Raw genomic sequence first — 21,627 nt, 5'->3', positions numbered from 1 at the left:
ATAACGGTGGCTCCCCTAGACAGGACTCCAACCCAATAATGTCAACAGAGGGACACTCTGAGAAACACTCTGACCTCCCGACCAAGGAGAGAGGAATTGACAGAAAAGTCCATCACAGTATGTACCTTAATTAATCACCACTTTAATGCACCACCCGGAACTTCCACCTTCAGTGAGGTGTTTGAGGACTCTCTGTTGTTATTATTTTCACCTCAAAATGTTTGAAAACGTTTGAGATCAGTGTGACAGAGAGTCTGGGACTATAGTGAGGTTGAGTGGACTGGATCAGCAGAGAAGTTGAACATGGAGCAGAGGAGGACTTCGCGGTGCACAAGACAGGTGAGTACAACGAACTTACCATGATGGTTGTAACTCTCTCCATTGTGTGCCCGTGTGTGCACTAAGCCATGTGTAAAAACTACAGTTCTCTGTTATCTTTAATGTGTGTTTGTGGCTGCAGCTGTTGTGGAGTTTGTTTAGACATCTCTGTGCTGTCTGCCTTGGGGATGTTTTATTCTACTGTTGATTGTATAAGAAGTGTTAGGTTATTTAATTTATGTTGCTTAATAATGCTCGCTGCACCCGCTGCGGTGTCCACAGCTTTTTTTTTTTTTTGGAGTTTTGTCTCCTTTCTGGTTAATTCTATTAAGGCTCTTACCTTTTTAAAAACGTAACAAAATAACATTTACTCTGACTACATTTTTACAAAAGGACATTACTTTTACTTGAGTACAGTATTCTAGCACTCTTCCATCCCTGCTTATACTTGCACTTGAGTATTTCCATTTAATGCTACTTATTTCTACTCCACTACATTGTAGAGGGAAATATTGTACTTCTTATTGTACTACATTTATTTTTTCATTTGTCATCTATAGATTGTAGTTCTTTTCAAATTACAATTAAGATTGCATACAATTTTAGATTACAAAAACACAAGATCATAAAATATGATAAAGATTCACAGATGTCTATGCTTTGCTAGCAGTTTGACTAAAGATGGATTTCCCCTCTAAGCCTGGTTTCATTTAAATAACTGTTCAAAAAGGTCAAAATATTATTATTTATTCGGATTCGGAACGACTGGACTGTATACCTATAACTGTATATAAAGAGTAAGATACTGCGAAGAATGTAATACATAATAATATATCAGTCAAGGGACATTTTCTGCAGAATACATACTTTTACGTAGATTTATTTTTGCTAATACTAATATTTTTTACTTAAGTAGGATTTGAATGCATGACGTTTTCTTGTAACTTCTGCGTTTACATTGTTGTATTGGTACTTTTGCGTAAGTAAAAGATCTGGGTACTTCTTTCACCATTGATCCAAACATCCATCTTTCCATCTTTAGTGAAGATTATGAGAATTTTTGACAAAAACGCCCAAATTTTCTGACCATGCAGCAAATACTTTCTGTTCATTATTGTCTAAACTGACTGAACATATTCTCTGAATCATTTACATGTGTCTCAGTTTGATACTGATCTGATTTTCAGACAGTCAGTTTGTGTTTTTACTGAGAAAAATGTCCCGTTGCCCGGCCTTTCTACTCATAAGTTATAAAGATGTGTATAAAGTCTTAAACCACCGTTACCATCAATATTACAGTAGTCTATCATCAAAGGTAAAATTAGACAGTCATGAGCAAAGGGAGCTCAGCAGAAACCTCAGATATAAAAGCCTCAGGGCCTCATTCATAAAAAATGTACTGTGAATAGACCTTATATCAACAACTGTCAACCTGCAGTCTTAATTGATCAAAAACACCATCATGGCTACAGACGAAGGGATTTGTTTTGTTTAGTTTATAAATAACACCACTGATTTGTTTTTTCATTTTTGGCAAAAACATATTTTGAAGGACATATTTTCTAATTTGTTGTAGAGATTAATTTGCTCATAATTGACAAATGAAATGTCACGGATTTTATAAATAAGGCAATTAATTGAAAAATGATCTTAGTATTTAGTTACAGATGAAAGCGATGGATATTTTTATAAACGAGACAGCATCTGACAGTCAGAGTGAGTCACGCTCAAGTCTCTGTCTGGACCGACGATCCACCGTCCAAATAAAAACACAAGTGCGAACAGGTTTGACACATTCTTGGGCACAAACAGCCACTGTTAAAGAAGCACATCTGCTCCTTCTTCATTCTTAGGTTGACAAAAACACACAACATCTTCATTTTGTAACGACAAAATTTAAATAAATTAAAATAAACCGAATATAAATGTATCTGATTTGTGAATAAGGTGGTTATTTAAATTTTTTCCTAGTCCACTTTTGAGTTGTTATGCTTTCACTTCTCTCTAGTCTTTCTCATAATGTACAGTACAGTATGTACTTATCATCTTCATATCTATGCATGTCTGTACAGCTATAATAATATGCAAAATATCTCGAAGTGTCTTGCATAATAATGAATGAGCAAAATGTGTGTGTGTGTGTGTGTGTGTGTGTGTGTGCGTGTGTGTGTGTGTGTGTGTGTGTGTGTGTATGTGTCCGCATGCATGCACCTCTGGGTGTGCGTGCACTTGCCAATTGTGTATGCCAATCGTGACGTTTCAGGCCCATCAGTTGTAGCCAGTTTCCATGGTAACATCTCTCTGAGAGCACAGACGTAGGAGAGAGGGGAAAGGAGTTGAGACAATTATGGTGGTGGAGGGTGCAGAAAAAGGAAGAGCCCGGGATGATGAGTGTGAAACAGTGTGAGCTGTGAGATGAGACAGAAACAGATGCATGTGTTGTGAGTGTGTGTGCGTGCGTGCATGTTGCTGTGTGTGTGTGTATCCTGGGATAAGCAGGTGTCATGCATAGAAGCGTTGGGGTTGTGGTTGTCATGACAACATACATGAACCTGTTATATATACGTACCGGATGGAATATTAATTTAAAAAAAAAAGTGTTGTCGCAGAAAAGCAGTGCTTCCAGGCATGTGAACCAACTTGAATTGGATTTTTCTGTGTTTTGAGTGAGAGCCTCATAGTGAGTCAACAGGAATCTCTAATACAATTTAGTTTCTATGGTGACAGCGACTGGACAGGGAATGATATGTCCTTTTCAAACAGAGGGAAAACGCCAGCTTGAAGCCTCGTTGTTGCTCTGTTTTCTGTCTGAATCATTATTTAGACAAGTGATAACCTGGCAAACCTTACAGCCCTTACAAATGACTCCCTGAGGCGACTTAGAGACATACTCAGCATTTTCTGCTGTGTCTCTTTCTTTTCTTCCTTATGAAACCAGAAGAAAGAAAATGTTGCTGAGCATGAAAATGTCAGAAAGTGTTCAATGTAATACAGCTGCAGTGACATTTTCATCAGTAATCTCTTGCTGTGGAGATGTACTTGTGTCAACTCGGTGTTGTTACGCAATCCAATAGGCATCCAGTGCTCTATAATTTGAGATGTTAGTATTCTGGAGGTGCAGACATTAATGAAAGGCTATCATCCTCTCTTTGCCGCCTCTCCAGTAGAAGCTCTTTTCACATCAGCGAGGCATTTTCAGGGAATTCAGTTATTTTGGTGCATTTTAAGAGCTTGTGCGAACGTCTCTGAAACCACTTCTAAATGCAGCTGTTTTTCAACAGCTTTCCATGTGGCAGTTCGTCTCCTATACTCCATCTAATGCACCACTCAGTATCCTCGCTCATAAAATCCCCTCATCCTCCTCAGAGTTTTATTTTTTCTTCTCCAGTACATCTCTGGTGTTGGCAGAGCGTCGCGTCTGCAAAGCTCCTCACAGATGGCCAAAACACTGACCCTCAACAGACAGGAAGTAAGAAGCTTGGAGATAATCTTTTTTGGCATTACTGTTTTATTAGAATACGGCATGAGAATCATCGCTGTTTATTAACTGTACATCATAGTGTAACCTAATAAATTTAAAGTAATCCACCAAATTTACTGTAGCGTACATTGATGATAAATGTATAAAAGACAGATACAAATAGATATATTTAAATACAATTTTCTAAAATGCTTTGTTTAGAGCAGAGGTTTTCAAAGTGGGAGGCGGGCCTCCGCAGGGGGGTTCCAAACTGTGTCAGGGGAGGCTCAGTGAATGCAAGTGAAACAATATTACATTAGATATAACATTAGTTATCACAAGACGATCATATAGAATAGCCTAAATGTGTGTGATTTGCTTAAAGAGATACAGTAGTTTTTTCCACTTTCCCAGAAACGAATAAAGTGCTGCATGAATGAGTCCTAAAACACGGAACTGAGTTAACATTTTAACACTTCCGGTTCCCTCGTCTGGAAGTCAATGGGTTTTTTAAATGGGTTTTTAGTTGGATGCCTGAAATAAGGTCTGTGGTTAACACAAGCTTAAGATATTTTAACGTTTTGTTCTATGATATAAAATAAATATCCCACTCAGGAATTCGTTTATGGCCTTTAACGTTAGCTTTTTACTTCTGGCGATTGCATTCACACTTTCAAAAATCATAAAAGTGGTGTTCATTCGTGGAGATTATTTTGCTGAACAAAACGTTAAAGTATCATAAATGTTTGTTTGCCACGGTGCTTATTTTCTGCAATAATCCAAAACCCAACGGAAAAATCCCATTGGCTTTTTGACGAGGGAACCCAGGGCGATGCTAAATTCCTGGTTAACCTACAAAATGACGTCATCCACTCTATGAATGCCTTGGGACAGACCTTTTTTATGTATTTGGTGTAGTCTGAAGTTATGTCAAACAGCAATATTAGGCTATCTTGGCTCAATTGTTGGGTGTCTATAGGATCAAATAACATAATCATGACCCCATAGGCATCCAGGAATTGAGTGAAACTAAGCAAGTAAATTAAGGCTGGGTGAGGGGGCGTCTTCTTCCAAGCTTTGTCTGAGGGGAGGCCCACAGTCTCACAATTTGAAAACCCCTGAATTCAGAGCATCTACATAATGACATTCAACCGAGCTGTATTTCTCCTCCTTCCCTCGTGTTCCTGTGCTTTAATAGTGATTGTCCAGACTCAACACGCTCACATTTGTTGGCAGAGTTTTGAGGTCTCAGGGTCCTGTGATTACTTTCGTGAGAACATCATTTGGCACAGCATGTACTGTCTATCTACGGCGTGTCTCCAAGAACACTGACAGATTAAAGTTGCTTCAGTCAAGTAAATGTTGCAATTTGGCTGAGATTGAAATCGGTTCAAGTTGCTCCCTCCAAACCCTTCATTAGTACCAAAGTGACATGAAACAGACTGTGATTGACACAAGAAGTGTGTGTGGTGAAGCTCTGCCACAGAGCTTTTTTAATTGGTGGCACTTGATTTCTAGCGATCAAGAATGTTCTGTCACATATGGTAAGACATATGATACAGAACGACTGCTGCAGCAGCACTGAGGACAAAATGTTATTTAAAGTCACTTCAAATACATTTTGAAAATCATTTGACAGTGATGTATGAATCACTTTTTAAAACATTTTTTGACTGTGAATGAAACTCGTGTTTAAAAGATAAGACTGGTGATATCCATTATTTTTCTTGCTGTCAACAAATCCTATGAAAAGATCAAAACCAACAATGCCTGTGTAGCAAATTATTGATCTAGCTTATTCCTCTTTGACATAGAGCAGTTAACTATTAAAACTAGGGCTGTCAATCGATTACAAATATTTAATTGCGATTAATTGCATGATTGTCCATAGTTAATCGCAGTTAATCGCAAATTAATCACCCATTTTTTATCTATTCAAAATGTACCTTTAAGCAAGTATTTTATACTCTTATCAGCATGCTGCTTTATGCAATTTATGTATATTTTTATTATTGGAAATCAATTATTAACACAAAACAATGACAAATATTGTCTATAAACCCTCACCCTCAACATGAGCACTGTAGTTTATTTTAAATCCAACCCACATACATCGTCCTACAGCTGTAGCAAATATGTATTAATCCGCTGCTGAAAATAGTCCCCTAGAAATGCTCCATTTACTCTTCTTTGAGTGACATTTCCTAAAAACTACAGTGCCCCGCTGTTTTAGGACATTCAGCCTTTAAGATTACAATACAATATATTTGTAACCTGTTTTTAAAGATTTAGAAACAAATAGGCATGGGGCTGAGTGCCACTGACAGGATAGGTAAGATAGAAAAGATATTAACACATTGTTGGTTTTAGTCCTTTCATGGGATTTATTGACACTAACTAAAAAATAGAACTTTGCCAGGTTTATCCTATTGCTTAAATAATTTTGGTATCCATAGTTGCTCCCAATTGAACTATAGTTAAACCTGTCATAAATATACTAACATACACAAAATGTACAGCAAAATGATTTGTGTAGCAAAAGCAATAATATGTAATATTCTGTTTTCTGTATTTAAGTTTTCAGAAGTCATTTTGCCAGTTTAAAGGGCCAGTGTGTAGGATTTAGGGGGATCTATTAGCAGAGATGGAATATAATATTCATGACTATGTTTTCATTAGTGTATAATTACCTGAAACTAAGAATCACTGTGTTTTCATTAGCTTAGAATAAGCCCTTCATATCTACATAGGGAGCGGGTCCTCTTTACGGAGTCCTCCATGTTGCTCCGCCATGTTTCTACAGTAGCTCAGTATACCAAACACTGGCTCTAGAGAGAGCCTTTTGAATTTTAACATTACCTGAAGGCCACCGTAGTTCTCTGACACGCTTGGAAAGGGAGGAGTGAGCGAAGGGTTTTCAGTTGGTTGCAATCTGCAACCACACCACTAGATGCCACTAAATCCTTCACACTGCTCCTTTAACAATGAAAAAAAAATCCTGAATATCAGTAACACAACTACTGTTGAAACTTCATCAAAGCTGTTGTTGAGGTGTAAATTTTAGTAGTAAATCTTTTGACAGAATTAGAAACTACTTCTAGGGCTTCAATATGCTGTTATTTTCCTGTATTGAGTCCCACAGTTTACATACCAGACGTGTCATCACCATCATTTACTACATTTGGAGCCGGCGTATTACAAACATCACAGTTTGTTCTCAAGCTCCAGAGATTCTGTTTTTCTACTGCTGTTAAAATCACACATTTGTACCACCACTTATCTACTAACAGATCAAACTAATGAACACATGATAGCAAAGGCAGCGCCAGCTGAGGAAAGGCTTCGCTGTTTGCCGGACGTCAGCAGCATTAATGTCTGTCCCTTCGGAAACTGCATGATTGTAGACGTATTTATTGAGATGACTTTAATGTCTTTACACTTCTGAAATAACCGAAACATTGTCATTATTGTCTCATCTGCCACTTTTGTCCCACTCACTGTTATTACATACACTGAATAACACGGCATCGATATGTCTCATGAACCATATCACATTGCTGTTTTTAATTGCTTTTTCGTACATGAGATTTCTATATTCTACCTCAGATCAGAGAAAAGTTACTGTGCTAAAATGACTATAGTATAGATGCAGATGAGTAAGAGCAAACTGGAAATAGGAATAAGGCGCTCCCTGCACACTAAAAAATACAACAAAACTACATTTTTTGTCTATTTTTTTTTTTTCAAAACATTGTGCCAAAATGAAATGCGTGTTACAGAAAGTGAAAATACAGACAAATGCACATCGGTGCATGTAGATGAAGATACTGCCCCATCATTTTTCTTTTCACTTGATTTCACTAATTGACTTTTAAATTGGCACAATGTTTTTCCATATATAAACTTTTGGCATTAAATGTCTGAGCACGAAGCTCTTTGGAAAGCATGAACCTAGCATGTAGCATTAAAATACCTCCTTACAGCTATGGACATACTTATTTTGAATGCACATTACAAACACTGACCCTTGAAGTCAAACTCTTGATTAACCCCTTATTGTTTTTGTTACAGTGTGAAACTGGCGTCAAGGAGATGCTGAGTTGGTCTATGCTCTACTCCATCCTGGTTAAAAGTGCACACACACCTATCTGTTATTTCCCTGACAGGCCTTTTCCATTTCTTACAGTGCTTTAAATATGTCCCGTACAATTTAACCTGCTTCTTAAGCTTTTATGTTCCTGTTAACACAATCAAAGCAGTGGCTTGATATTAGAGGTGCCTATCATCTTAAATACATGGAATGATTCCAAAACAATCCTGCTTTTAGTACATTGTCAAAGTCAAAGAATACAGACATATTATTTTGTCTTCCAGCCCCTAAGTGTTTGGAGATTCACAGTGAGTTGAGCGACTCTATCAGTAAGAGCAGCATGGGAAAACTCCAGCCCTTCAGAAATATATTGTTAATTCGTAGAGTGGGTCAAAGGCAACACACCTGCTGCGTGCTCTTTCTGTTTCGTTTCAGTCCTTCAAAACTTTGTCCAGTTGTCCGACAGCAGTATCTGGGTCAAAGCAATATAATTGAGTGGAGGCTTTTACATTCACATTATCAGTCAGATTGGCCTTCTCGTTTTGTCCAAGGTTAGATTGTTCAAAAACCCAAGTCAGTGATGGGAAGGATACATGGAGAGAGGAAGAGTTGATGTGTCCATTTGTTCCTCTGTGTCATTATTACAGATACAGATACTTCCTCTTATTTCTCCAGATATCCTGTCTGTTAGAAGCTCACCAAGGCGTAGACCATACTTCAGCGGCAAATAGACCGTGGCAGCAGATGGAGAACAAGGGAGTAAAACAGTAATTGTGCTGCCGAGTTCACACAACATCGCAACAAATCTGAAAGGCGTCGCTGAAACCTAATCAAACGACATTGAATTGAAAAGATTGTGAATTTGTACTGACCTGTAGAGATAATAGAAGAAAGAGAGCAGATAAAAGCCGAGTTTACACCAGGACTCCTTCTGGCAGTAATTGAGAATGTCGGCGTTCATCACACTGACGGGATCATACATGACCTCTGACCCGTCAGCTGGCCGATGAAAAAACCTGAAAAAAAAGCAGAGAGGTTTGGCTCACGCTCGCACCGGATCAACAGAAGCGTGTCAGACATCTGTTATGGGACTGTACCTCCACAGATGGTAGAAGAACAGCGGGGTATTTAGGCCAAGTGTGACCCACTCTCCAGCACACATGAACATCAGACAGAAGAGCCCATGGATGGAGTACTCCGGCACCACCAACTAACCAGAACAGACACAGGGAGTCAGGTTATGGGTCTGCGTATAACCACAGTAATCGGTAATCACACTTCAACAGCTGCTGGGAAAACACTAAAACGCTCATGGGTTGCATATTGTGATATAACTACAATCTACGAAACCAAAATCACACTGTCTGCAAGGCAAACACTTTCACGCAGAGGGTGTTAATGTTACTCATGGCTCGCTGCTGTTACTAGTGCAAATATAGTTTCATATACATGACTGGGTTTTAGATGTTAGTAGAAACTGATGTAGTTTGACATTGCTCAGATAACTAGCTTGCTTCCTGACCTCTGAATCGACAAGCTGTGAACACAACAGTGACATATTATCACCTTTTAAAGCTGATGTCGCAAACTTGTTAGCAAACAGTCGCTTATTTGCACATCCAGCTATACAGAACAACATTAGCATTCATTTGAAGTCGGCCATCTGGCCACCTGATGTAAATGGAAGTCCGATATTCACTCTTCTTTTGGCTCTGGCTTTTGGTCTCCACCAACTCCTTTAACAGCCCGGTCTCACCAAATGGCATATGAATGACACAGCGATTTAAGTCATTTTGCGTGCAATAACAATGCTGTTCTTGGCGCGTCATTTCACGCTATGTAGTCTGTAGGCTATTGACTGCAATGTAAACGCATCCATGTAAATATGCTACACTCAGAGCTAATAATGTAGAATAAATAGTGAGAAAGACTGCTTATGGTGGACGGGAGGGGAAGTGCATGGGTCAAACAAACACAGGACTTTCAACCAAGGGAGCGGTGTCCCAAGGTGTTCTTGACTTTTGAATTATGTAAGTGACGTTTGTGACATGTTTTCCGTAGGCTACTTATGTTATGTTGTTTCCATACGTATTTTACTTAGTTTACATACTTATTTTAAGCCTGTTGTTGACTTATTTTGGAGACGTGTGTTCCGTACTCATGTTAGGTGTACGTTGTTTACGTATGTTTTTTACGTAGTTTACATACTTATTTTAAGCCTGTTGACTTATTTTGGAGACGTGTTTTCCGTACTTACATTATGTTACACCTACATTGTTTACAGACATATTTTACTTGGTCTACATACTTATTTTAAGCCCGTTGTTGAGTTAATTTGGAGACGTGTTTTCCGTATTTACAGTATGTTACGTCTACGTTGTTTACAGACGTATTTTACTTAGTTTACATACTTATTTTAAGCACGTTGTTGAGTTAATTTGGAGACGTGTTTTCCGTACTAATGTTAGGTCTTTGTTGTTTACCTACATATTTTACTTAGTCTACATACTTATTTTAAGCCCATTGTTGAGTTACTTTGGAGATGTGTTTTCCGTACTAAGTTTATATACTTATTTTAAGTCCAACCATGATGTTTTTCCTAAACTTAACCAAGCTGTTTTGTCGCCTAAACCTAACTGCTGCCATAGTTTTGTTGCCTAAACATAACTGCGACTGTTTCACTGTAACAACGTGTCGTGAAATGACACGCAAAAAGCCTAAAATGCGTTAACATGACATGTGGAATGTCCTTAAAATGACGTGCTATTTATACGCCTTCCCATGAGAACAGGTTGGCTTTAAACAGCAACTTTTAAATCGGCATAATTATTTTGTTGACCCTTTAACCCTTTAATTGCTCCAATCAACAGCTTCTCTTTGACTGACAACATTATTGAATAGACAGATACATATGTCACCACCTGGATGTGGCAAAACAACCCTCCGGGCTGGTTTGGCATGAACACGATGTCAGACTGAATAATGGAGTGAAAACTAAATATTAAATTAGTTGAATTAGCAGGTTAGATTGATCACCTTTCTAATAGAAAATGGATTAGGAAACAGATTTTCTACTGCATCATGCTCTGCATTGGTGAACATTCTCATGGTACCTCTCTTACAGTTAAAGGTAATTGAAATATTTGCCCTATTAAACAAAGACGTGACATCTAATTTCTTTTTCAATTATGGAGTAGTGGAGTGGGTGAGTAATCAGTGGCACTTAAGTTCCTTTCACTGCACCACTGTGGAAAATAATGATTTAATAAATCAAACCATAAGTCAATAGAAAACATCTGTGAATCACTAGCTAAATACAGGTAAACCTTCAATAACCATTTTCCTCCTTTTGAACCTAATAAACTGACTCATTCAATCATAAAGATTTAAATATAGATTAAAATACATTATGGTTCAAATTGTGATCCCAGAGCTAACCTTGTAAGACAATACTGTACTCTGCATAAACAGTATGGGCCCCAATAGTGCAGTTAACATGCTACCGTCCCTAAAGCTCCCGTTGTATTATGTTTCTTTATCAATATAATAGCTTGAGCTCATTTGAAATCCTCTGTTGTACCTAATGGTGTTTCTAACACATGCACGTTCAAAATGGCCTGGACAGCATGTCGCATTTCTTTTCAGGGACAATGCGTTCTCTTTCTGAAAGCCTTGAAATGGGAAGAAATAACTACTTGACGGTGTAACTGTTCTCCATCTCTGTGTGACTGCAGAGCGGCGATGATGGGTTGTGAGGACGGACATGTGAAATGAATCACTGTGTGTCACAGCCCTCACAATGGTTAGAGAGACAAATTGGTCATGGTTGTCTGAAGCCCCTCTGTTGAGTCATTCACCATCAGCAGGTAAAAAAACAATTTTTTACTCACTCTGCGGAGCAGGTTGCAGATCCTTTCAATGTTGAGAATCCTTTCCCTCTGTGGATGTAAAGAAAGTCTGAGTAACAGTCTGCGTATTTCTTCATCATTCATCATTCACTAATTGTGTCTGTCCGTTAAAATGAATCTCAAGGCAGAAACAATACATGCTTTCAAAGCTTCAGAGAATTCTGTTTTTCAGCTGACACACTTCAGTGAAATGCAAAAACTTTGAGTGCTTTCAATTACAGAGATTCCTGCTTAAATATAAACATTATGGCCATGGCAAAAGATGCGTCTGTACAATATAAATTGATTCTGTCTGCCCTATAAGACCTTACAACTCCACCTTAGCCACTAAAAAAGTTATCGCTATTGGGATTGAAAAAGTTGGATCGGTGCATCCCTAATAATTGACTTACTAACCAACTTAATTTTCTATCTCTTAAGTTATTTTCCAATATATACCTAAAATATATATTTTACATGCAACCAAGCACAAAAAAATAAAATGTGGGTTGTTGATTTAAGCCAAACTGATGGAAACTGTTCAAGACATCAGCCACATTCGAAGCAATAAGGACAGTGATGCTTTTTGCACTAAAGACAGTTTGGTGTCCCCTGTGAGCCATGAGAGAAGGCTCAATGATCCGTTTTAGAAATGAAAGCCATCCATCTTCTACTAGCCAGCAGGTAGTGGCCTCTCAGGGTGATCTTTTATTTGGTTGTCCATTGATTAGCTAGCAAGGCAAATGATATGTTTTGCTGCATTTCATCCACCTGGATTAATCTGTGTCCATGGCCAAACAAAAGTACTAATAGTCAGGTAATTAACAGATGGACTGTTAATTTGTTTTGCTTCATTTATTCTGCGAAACAAAAATATATCAAGTAGTTAATTAGCATGGATATGCCATACTGGTGTTTGTTTCTTCTGTATTTAATGAAGCCTCAGCTGGAAAGACTCTCTCACTCATTTTGTGACATATTGAAGCATCTGTCTTAGTTACAGGGTGGTGGCTTCCAGTATTGAGGCCCCTGCCGTTCCTTTTAGCCCGAGCCACAGGCTGCACCTTTTATGAATCTGTGGACATAAATTCAAACTCCCCGGGTGACGTGAAAGTGGATGTTGCCCTGAATCTACAACATCCAGCCTCCGAGCCAGACACAGCATCACTGTCTATTTACAGTTTTGGTCTCTGTCATTTTCTTCTTTTCTATCTCTGTGTGACTCATGCACCGCATCCTTCCACGACACTGAGCTTTAAAATGCAAAGAGTAGGGATGCACTGATTTATCGCCCAAACATCGGTATCGGTCAATTTTTCGCTCATTGACTGCAATAGGGCATATCGGCAAATGAGATGACATTCACCGATGGCAGTGGCCGATGTTTGTGTGTTGTGTTGCATTCATTTTGTGCCAGCTAAATGTTGTGAGCTGCTGATATAATTACATTTAATTTATGTTTCACAAAATGTTTTTGTTGGGTCAGATAATAAATTCCTCTCATAGAGGTAGGTAGTTGTATGCAAGCTTAGGGGCTTTTGAAGCAGGTATTTTTAATATGAAAGAAGGTCATTTTATGGGTCGTTTCATAAATTTGTACAATTTGTGCTCATTCAAGATATGAATGAAGGGCTGAAGAGAGAAGACTGTTCAATTATTTTTTTCGAATGAAGATGTCTTTGTTTCCCTGGCACCAAAGAGGGAATAAACTGGTATTGGTATCGCCCATAATTTTGCAATCGGTGCATCCTTAGTAAAGAGGACAGCGCTGGACCTGCCAGCTAAGCTACTGTACAATTAATGGTTTCTAATTGCACTTATAAATTGCTGTCCTGCAGTAACGCCGCTTAGATTTTACAGCCTGGAGCCTCTGTTCGATGCCCTAATTAGTGTCAGATCATCCACTTCACTATGAATTTTTAATTGTTCCAACAAGGGAAACACGACCGAAGACATTAATCAAAGGCAGCAGTGAGGCTACTTTCACAATATAGTGAACAAATAAAAGAAACGCAGGGCGATGATTGCTGTCAAGTATGTAGAATAAGTAGTCTTATCAGGTAGCAGGAATAAAAGGATTGATTTCACTGATAAACAGCCTTGTGTTTTTCTATACAGCCACTAATATTAAAGAAGGCTTGTAATGAAGGAAAAGTCAAGAGCTTGACTTTTGTTTTATTTGTTATTTTATTAATAGAGATGTAATACTGCGGCCATATGGCACTGCTCTTTTCAAGGCATTTCAAGAGGAAATAATTCTACATATCAGTCACATTTTGTCAACCAGCCAATCACAGTGTTGCGTTCAATGACAGACTGTCACTGTGATTAATGGCTGTGCTCATAAACCTGATTTGGAAACACGTGTTTGTGTCTCTTCCGTTATATTCTTTTATAATTTCTCTCTCACTGACAAATATTTACAGCTTTTGTGTTCTTTGCAGATAATTGCAGTTGCGTGAACACGTGTTGCTCTCTGCTAACATCAGAAATGATTGCTGTTTATTTCCCAAGGCTGTTGCCATGTGTATATCTTCTTCTGTTTGTGCAGTTTATTGATTTTGGTAGAGACTGGCAGCATCACATTCTAGCAGATCATGTTCTTTCTTAACACATCTGCTGACAAGTATAGGTTGTTAGTTATAGATTGAAAAAACACCTCTTCAATGTACTGCAATCCAAGGATACAAATCCTGCTGCAGGTAAGCTTGTAATTTTCAATATTTGTTAGCTCTCCATCTTTGTCTGAAAAACGACACATTCCGCTTTAAACCGATTATTCGCATCAGTATTTATTTCGGAGCTACTGACTTCAGTTGCATTATACTTTACAGGTGTTGCAGTTATTGTGTCCACCCCCCCTTAGCTGGCGGGCCTCCACACTCCCACAGTCTGCTTTCACAGTTTCCTCTCCCACTCCTCATCACTCTCGCTTTGCAGTTCAGATGCAGGTTCACATGATTGCTAGAACATTAGCTAACTTGTGAAAAAGACATTCACAGCTGCTGGTAACTTGCTAAATGAATAATGGCCGTCGTTACTGACTCACGGTGATGTTGTTTTATGTTTCTGCAAAAAAACGATTGAGAGAGAGATTTTCGAATGTGACTCGAGTGAATAAGTTCTTGTTACTGTGAGGTGAAACCTCGTATTTGCACTTTTATTGTGGCGACAGCACAGTATCTCACTGTATAAACAGCGGCTTCATTTGGCATCAATCTCTTTAATTGATTAGGCCAACAAGCCTCCGGCTTTAAGGAAGGTTGATTGCTTAATCTGCATACAAATGAGTGTTCAAGGCAAATGCTGCCATGAATGCTTGGATGAATTGTTTAGTACAAATATTTGATGTCAACTAAATGTAGCTGAATAAAACATTCCAAAATCACAAAAACTTTCATTTACATAAAATAATAGCTTGTTTTTTCAGTATGATTACAGGCATAAATGGCTATGGGATTCCTCATGAAATTCCATTCTTCATAAATTCAGTCTGTTTCTGTACTCTGTTTTTGGAAATTTCTAATATTGACTGAGGAATTCAAGGCAATTTTTGGAGCGAAATCCTCAATTTGTTCTGTGTAGATCACTGAAGGCTCTTCTTGGAGCTGAAAAGAAGGGATTTTCTGTGTGCACGCGAGGGTTTGATCATTCTTGAAAGAAGGGAAACAGCAGGGTTCTTACCGCTCTGGTGGGATTGCTCTGATCAATGGGGTTTTTGAAGTCTGTGCGAAGCTCATCAAACGCAATGATCTGAAAAAAATAACAGACGTGAGTTTGTTTTCAATTAGTTACCTTTGGAGAGCACTAACGAATGCACATACTGTAACTGTAAGGTGTCAAATAAAGACATAGTTGGTATCTTTTCAACGCTACACTCTTAAGAAAGTGACTTGTCTTAAGTCTCAGCCTGTTCAATACTGTTTCAACTCTGCTAGAGCAGCTTACTGTGCTGCACACCCGCTGCATCTTATACAGCTGCAGCCACATCGCTCACTTTGCCCGAGCACACGTGGTAATTAAATGGTGAATGAGTACATATATAATTACTTACAGCCTTTCTCTTTTCCTTCACACTGTGTGTGAGCTCCGACATGCGTCATGTGTCATTATGTCGTTTTTTACTATTTAAGGTGCAAAAATTCTGATTTAAATTCTCCCTGTATTGTGTGTTGGATTTTACCCTTTCTGTTCTGTTTTTCATCTCCTCTAACATAATATAACAGTCTCCTTAAATTAAGCCTGATAATAAAGTTCACATTAGAAACATAGAATATCTATTGAGACATAGTCTGCTGTCAAATTAACTAATAACAGCATTTATTTACTCATAATATGGCAGGATTAAAACAATCACCACATTCAAAGTTATGTTTGGCAAAAATGTGTTATATTTAAGGAGGCTCTATCATGTTCACTTTTTGCATACTTGTATTTTGGGTTTCTACTAGAAACACTAGCTCTATTTGAGCCCCCCCGTAAAGCCCAGTCTGCTCTGATTGGTCAGCTGGCCCACTCTGTTGTGATTGGTTGACCGAACCAAACTCTTTGGACTCAACTCCAGGTCTGCCCATATCTAGCTGTGTTTGAGGGCGTGCCAAACTAGCCTCGAGGCAGGTTTTATGCAAATGTATTACTTGGTGACATCACTACGTTACGGACAAAAAGGCGGGACTTCAATCAAGGCGTTTCAGGCAGTTCAGGAGCAGTGTTTCTGTGGGGGAGAGTAACTCCCTTTGGCGTGGACTTTGGGGCTTTGTAACTTTGCACACCTTTTACATGCACAAAAAATCTATATAACACACTAAAGGAAAGTGATAAGCACAAAACTATAATAGATCCTCTTTAAAATGCAAGACTTAAACAATATGCGTTGTTGAGTTTGTGTTTTGAGGATTATGGTCTACTGGATGTCTGTATAATATCTTGCCCAATTTTACCCCTCTTTAGTATAACATCATAATATAATAAATTGAGGTCACTGTGGAGAAAGTAATGTCATTGTTTGGATAGACTACGCTGATAGCTCTCTAACTGCTCCCTGTGAGGTGAGTATAAGTGATAATTTTTCTCGCCAGCTTCCTGATTAATAGCTCTATAAAAATACAAACAATTCTCGGTGTAAAGGCCACCCGCTGTGCCTATCATCAGTTCGGCTTTTAAACAGCGGAGCTTATCTTTGACGGCTCATTGAAAAGCAATAAAAAGGCAGACATTATTTGCAGATAAGTGAGCATCTGATTTGCGTCAACAATGACTGACAATGTGAAAACACTGTGTGTTCGAAATAGAAACAGTCCTGGTGGTAATTTCCCCACACGAGTCTGTACGGCTCTCCCTCGTCTTCCTTCACACTTAGCTCTGTTGTAAACAGATGCAGTTTCCATGGCGACATGGTGAGCCCCTCAGTGGGCACCATGGTTACTATAGCTGTGAACTGATTGGTTGAGAGCCACATAGAATTGGGGTGCTGTGCCCGTGGGTGGAGGCAGACTGGGGGGAAGGGGTGATCATAGTTTGATAAGCGTTTCAATCACATGGCTGAATGCTGAGCCAGACGCACGCTTCTCCCCGTCTCTTTCACACACAGACACGCTGACTGACTCATATGTAGTCTCACCCACTTAGTCAATTGGTACGTTAGTCATTTCAAGTCTTATGTTCGTTATGATGTGTTTTGTATTTCACGTTATTCCTGCTTCCGTGGGTCTGATGTTAAAGGTGAGGGATCAAAGTATTTGTTCAGTCTGCACTGGTGTAAACCAGCAAGCCGAGCTCACCGGTGTCCGGCAATAGCTGTGTAAATTCCACTCAAAATGCCGCGGGCAGACAGATTCACAACAGTCTGGCGGTGGGATTTATGATCATTGTGTTTTGTCGCCTCCCTGTACTCATTTTGTGCAGTTTGCTGAAGCCTGAACACCTTGTTTGAAGAACTGTTTATTGTTAGTTACTCTGGGATCCTACGTTGCTTTACTGTGGAGAGATGGAGCCGGTTGGTCTTTTTGTTGAGTGTGTCAGAGGTCAGACAAGCTTCAGTTAATTAGTGATAAACCAGCATGTAAGCAGGTCACTGTAGGGAAATAGATGAAAAACAGACAAATAAACTTCTGTGTTTTTCAGGCTTATGCGTCTCCTCTGTTGTCTGTTTCAACCAATTATTCCTTCGCAGCGAGGTGTTTGACATTAAAGGGAACAAAGTGTCACTTGGTGGCTTTTAAAGAGGCAATTCAAGATGTCAGTCACAAATAGTAGGTGCAAATTCAGCTGACACCTTTATGCATGCCATTACCTCCAGAGTACCTGAGCGAGGTGTGCGTATGCCGTGTTCCTGTCAGTGTTCTACAAGCGTGTGTAGGTGGATGTGTTTGTCTGCCTGCGTGGGATGGAGCGTGGACCTTCACAGGGCCCTACTGTACATGCGCCTTATTTTAGTTTCTGTTCTGTGTGTGCAGTGGCTCCAGTGTGCTCAGTGCTACTCACCTGCCATATGACAAAGAAGATGAGAGCGGCGCACAGCACCAAGGTGAGCATGTAGCAGAAGGCCGCAAAGGTGAATGCCATGGCTGGGCCCGCCATCCTGACGACGGGATGGGTTGAGAAAGGGAACTTGTCCCGTTCTCTCTGTCTCTGTCTGTGGCTATTGCCCTCCCTCCTTTCAGTGGAGGTTATTTCCCGCTCCGATGCGAGCGGAGTCTGTGTCCTCCAGGCAGGTAGAGCGCTCAGTTTTAGTAACAATCAATAATCAGCTCTGCTTCACTGCTTCCACTCATGTCTTTGTCTCTTTTTGTGTATGTGACAGCAGGGCGACCCCTGTCTCGCCGTGATTTTAAGGAAGCACTCATATGCAGCCACAGTTGTCTGTCGTTGGCCTGATGCTCCTTTTTTTTTCAGTCTCTGACAGGCAAGATGTCTGTCTCCTCCTCCTCCTTCTCCATGTAGTTTCTCTTTAGAAAAAGCCTACACATTTCCCCCCCCCCCCCCCCCCCCCCCTCACAGTAAGTGTCTGACTGACGCGCTGACAACAGAAGCACAGGATTCTTGTCGATACTAAGCACAGCACTGCGTTGTAAAAAAAGGATTTGTCGTCTTAAGATGGTTATGGCTTGTGATAGTTCAGCAGTTTGTTGTATGGCTTTTCAGTTCATCTGTTGCTCTGAATCAAGAACACCATTAATGACGCATATTTCTAAAACACAGTTGTAAACAACCATAGTTTGCAGATTATCTGTGATAATTTGCAGAGACAGTCTCTTGGTATATTACTTATTACATTTTTGGGGAAATGATTTACCCCCACATGAATCTGATCCAAGCTATTGCTTTGCACATTTAGACAGTTATATTCTGACAAATTTCTAGTGATTTTGCAATAAAATAATGACGTATAAAATAATAAGTATAAATCAGTGAGGCAGCTAATATTGGAATTCAAATGAAACAACTATTTAACATTACAGTGCCAACATCACACAGCCAATAGGACTTACAAATACAAGATCAGAGTACAATATTAATGATAGTTTGAGTTAGCATGGATCAACATCTTGACCGGTCTTAATATCGAGTAGAGAATACCTGTGTCTGGTTGGAGACGTGTCTGCCACTGAACAGTCCACTCTTTCCTCGTCTCTGTCAATTTGGGTCGGCACCATGTCACAATTCTCTGCTCTGCATCTTTCCCTCAGACGCATCCCTCAGATTGCTCCAAAAACATTCAGATTTGTCTTTTGCTGACGTGCAGGGTAAAGTATTAAATTCTGAGGGGAGGAAAAAGGGGGGAAATTTAACCAGAAAGATGGAGAACATCTACATGTTGAGCCGCATTTATTCTGATTTAGAAATCTCTTCTGTTCTTAAGCAAAAATCTCCACAGCCCTCAGAAGTCATAAGTTAATTAGTCCACCTTTCTTTTCTTATTTGCCTTTCTTTCTTTCTAAAGTGCTCTTTCTTTTTATCTCTCCCAGAGACCTGAATGTGTTTCCTGAGTCTACCGTCTCTGTCTGTCTCTTCCTCTATTTCTTAGACTGCGAGAGAAATATTTCTATCACGCTTGATGTTATAACGGTCAACCAATAGCATCGCTCTGTCTCCCTCCCTCTCTTATTTGCTCTCTCCTCTCCTCTCCTCTCTCTCTCCCTCTCTCCTCCTCCTCTCTGTCTGTCAGTCGCCCTCTCTCTTGCATTTATACATTTCCATAATCCCTTGTTCCCCAGGGAGTGATGAGGGGGCAGGGCAGGCTGCAAATGTGTTTCCTTTTGTCTGCATCTCTCTCTCTCTCTCTCTCTCTTTCCATTTCTCTCCCTCCCTCTGTCATTCCCTTTCACCAGAGCCTTCAGTCAGCCGTCATTTCATGAAATGTACTGCGAGTCTGTTTCTTAGAGGGTGTCATTTCTTTCATTTCTCTGCTCTATTAGCGATTCACTCAACATCTATTAAATTGCTCAATTTCACTTTTTCTTCATTCTCTTTTTCCCCCCCAATCTCAGTTTATTGTTGAACAGATTTTAGAAACCACTTGTGCCATCTAAAGCACATAACTGCCACATCTTTTGTTACTGTAAGAATCACCTGCTTGACCACCCATTATGTTCCAAATATCTTCTCATGAATGGATTATAATCTGGTTATTTGACACTATTAGTTATAGAAAAGTGGTTACATTGTTACAATACTTTTTGAATTGTCAAAGTTTGGTCAAGCTTGAATTTGTACTATACTACCACCTGGAGTGGCAGAAGCTGGATGCCATTCATTACCTATTTCAACCGTTAATCCATTTTTTTCCGCCAACTATTTCAACTGTTTATCCAATACTTTTACCAATTTCAACCATTTATCCCTTACTTTTAGCTATCTATTTTAACTTTTAATTTATTACTTAAGGTGTTTCAACATTTATCCATTTTAGCTATAAGTATTTCCTCTTCTCTTTTGGCGTGCTAACTATTTTAACACACATTAAGTGGCATTAATGATTAACGTCACCACGATTCAGGCTGATGGACAGCTTACTAGCTATTCAAAAATTGTCTTAAGAGCATCACTCTAATTTGTAATCCTATTTGGCTGTTTATTTTCTTCCTTTAACACAAATATGTGAATAATCCTTTAATCAAATCACCATTTCTCTATTTTTAGTTGAGTGTAGCTGAGCTTTCCACCTACACCATGCGACTGCAGAAGGACCCTGATTGGGAATCACTTATGTGCTGGATCGAGATGAGGAGAAGCATTTGATCAGTACTTTGTGGGCGACAGGAAACAGATCATCTCCAGATCCTGTCAGCTCCTGCATTTCTCCTCCTTCCCTATTGCAATATAACAGCGTGTTAACCAGCAGCTGCCGACACTTGGAGTGTCATCCACATAATCATAACCCAGATTGCATAGATTATAGGAAATATTCAATCCCTGATCAGCATAGTGACCCCATATACTATATTTTTTATGACTTTTTTTTACGACATATTATACTATCACTTTTATATGACATTTGTATGGCACACTATACTATGACTTTTATGACTTTTTTATGACATACTAAGCTATGACATGTTTTTATAATATTTTTATGACGTAGGCCTGCTATGACATTTTTTTTGACATACTATACAAAGAGTTGTATAGTAGTAGTATTTTTATGACCTACTATGTGGTTCTCAACCAGGGGTCCAGGGATCCCACCGGGGTCTTTGAGGGAATTCCAGGGGTCCAACTATTTTTGGCCACTGGGAGCAGTGGAAACAAGCTGTAAACATGACACTGACATATCATAACCTTATTTTATATTAAACGTGTTAGCAAACAGTTGCCTCTGCACACAACCAGCAGATACAGAGCAACATCATTCATTTAGAGTCATGTTTCTG

General features: G+C 39.2%; 1 protein-coding gene across 2 annotated transcripts; it reads right to left on the bottom strand.

The window, feature by feature from the left end:
• Positions 1 to 3,806: 3,806 nt before the first annotated feature.
• cnih2 (cornichon family AMPA receptor auxiliary protein 2) lies at positions 3,807 to 19,918 on the bottom strand. 2 transcript variants are annotated; one of them, XM_074611105.1, is made up of 6 exons: positions 18,239 to 19,911; positions 15,440 to 15,508; positions 11,759 to 11,806; positions 8,966 to 9,078; positions 8,741 to 8,884; positions 3,807 to 8,583 (listed from the first exon to the last, which is right to left on the bottom strand). In XM_074611105.1, exons 1-6 carry the CDS (start codon positions 18,332 to 18,334, stop codon positions 8,556 to 8,558), a joined length of 498 nt encoding a protein of 165 aa, XP_074467206.1. In that variant the 5' UTR covers positions 18,335 to 19,911; the 3' UTR covers positions 3,807 to 8,555. The 2 variants fall into 2 exon arrangements, with proteins under 2 accessions (XP_074467206.1, XP_074467204.1); XM_074611103.1 differs by having other exon boundaries at positions 3,807 to 8,884; positions 18,239 to 19,918.
• Positions 19,919 to 21,627: the final 1,709 nt, after the last annotated feature.

Source organism: Sebastes fasciatus, chromosome 16 (assembly GCF_043250625.1).
Source record: "Sebastes fasciatus isolate fSebFas1 chromosome 16, fSebFas1.pri, whole genome shotgun sequence".
NCBI classification, from domain to species: Eukaryota; Metazoa; Chordata; class Actinopteri; order Perciformes; family Sebastidae; genus Sebastes; species Sebastes fasciatus.
This window is presented reverse-complemented; position numbering and strand designations above follow the sequence as displayed.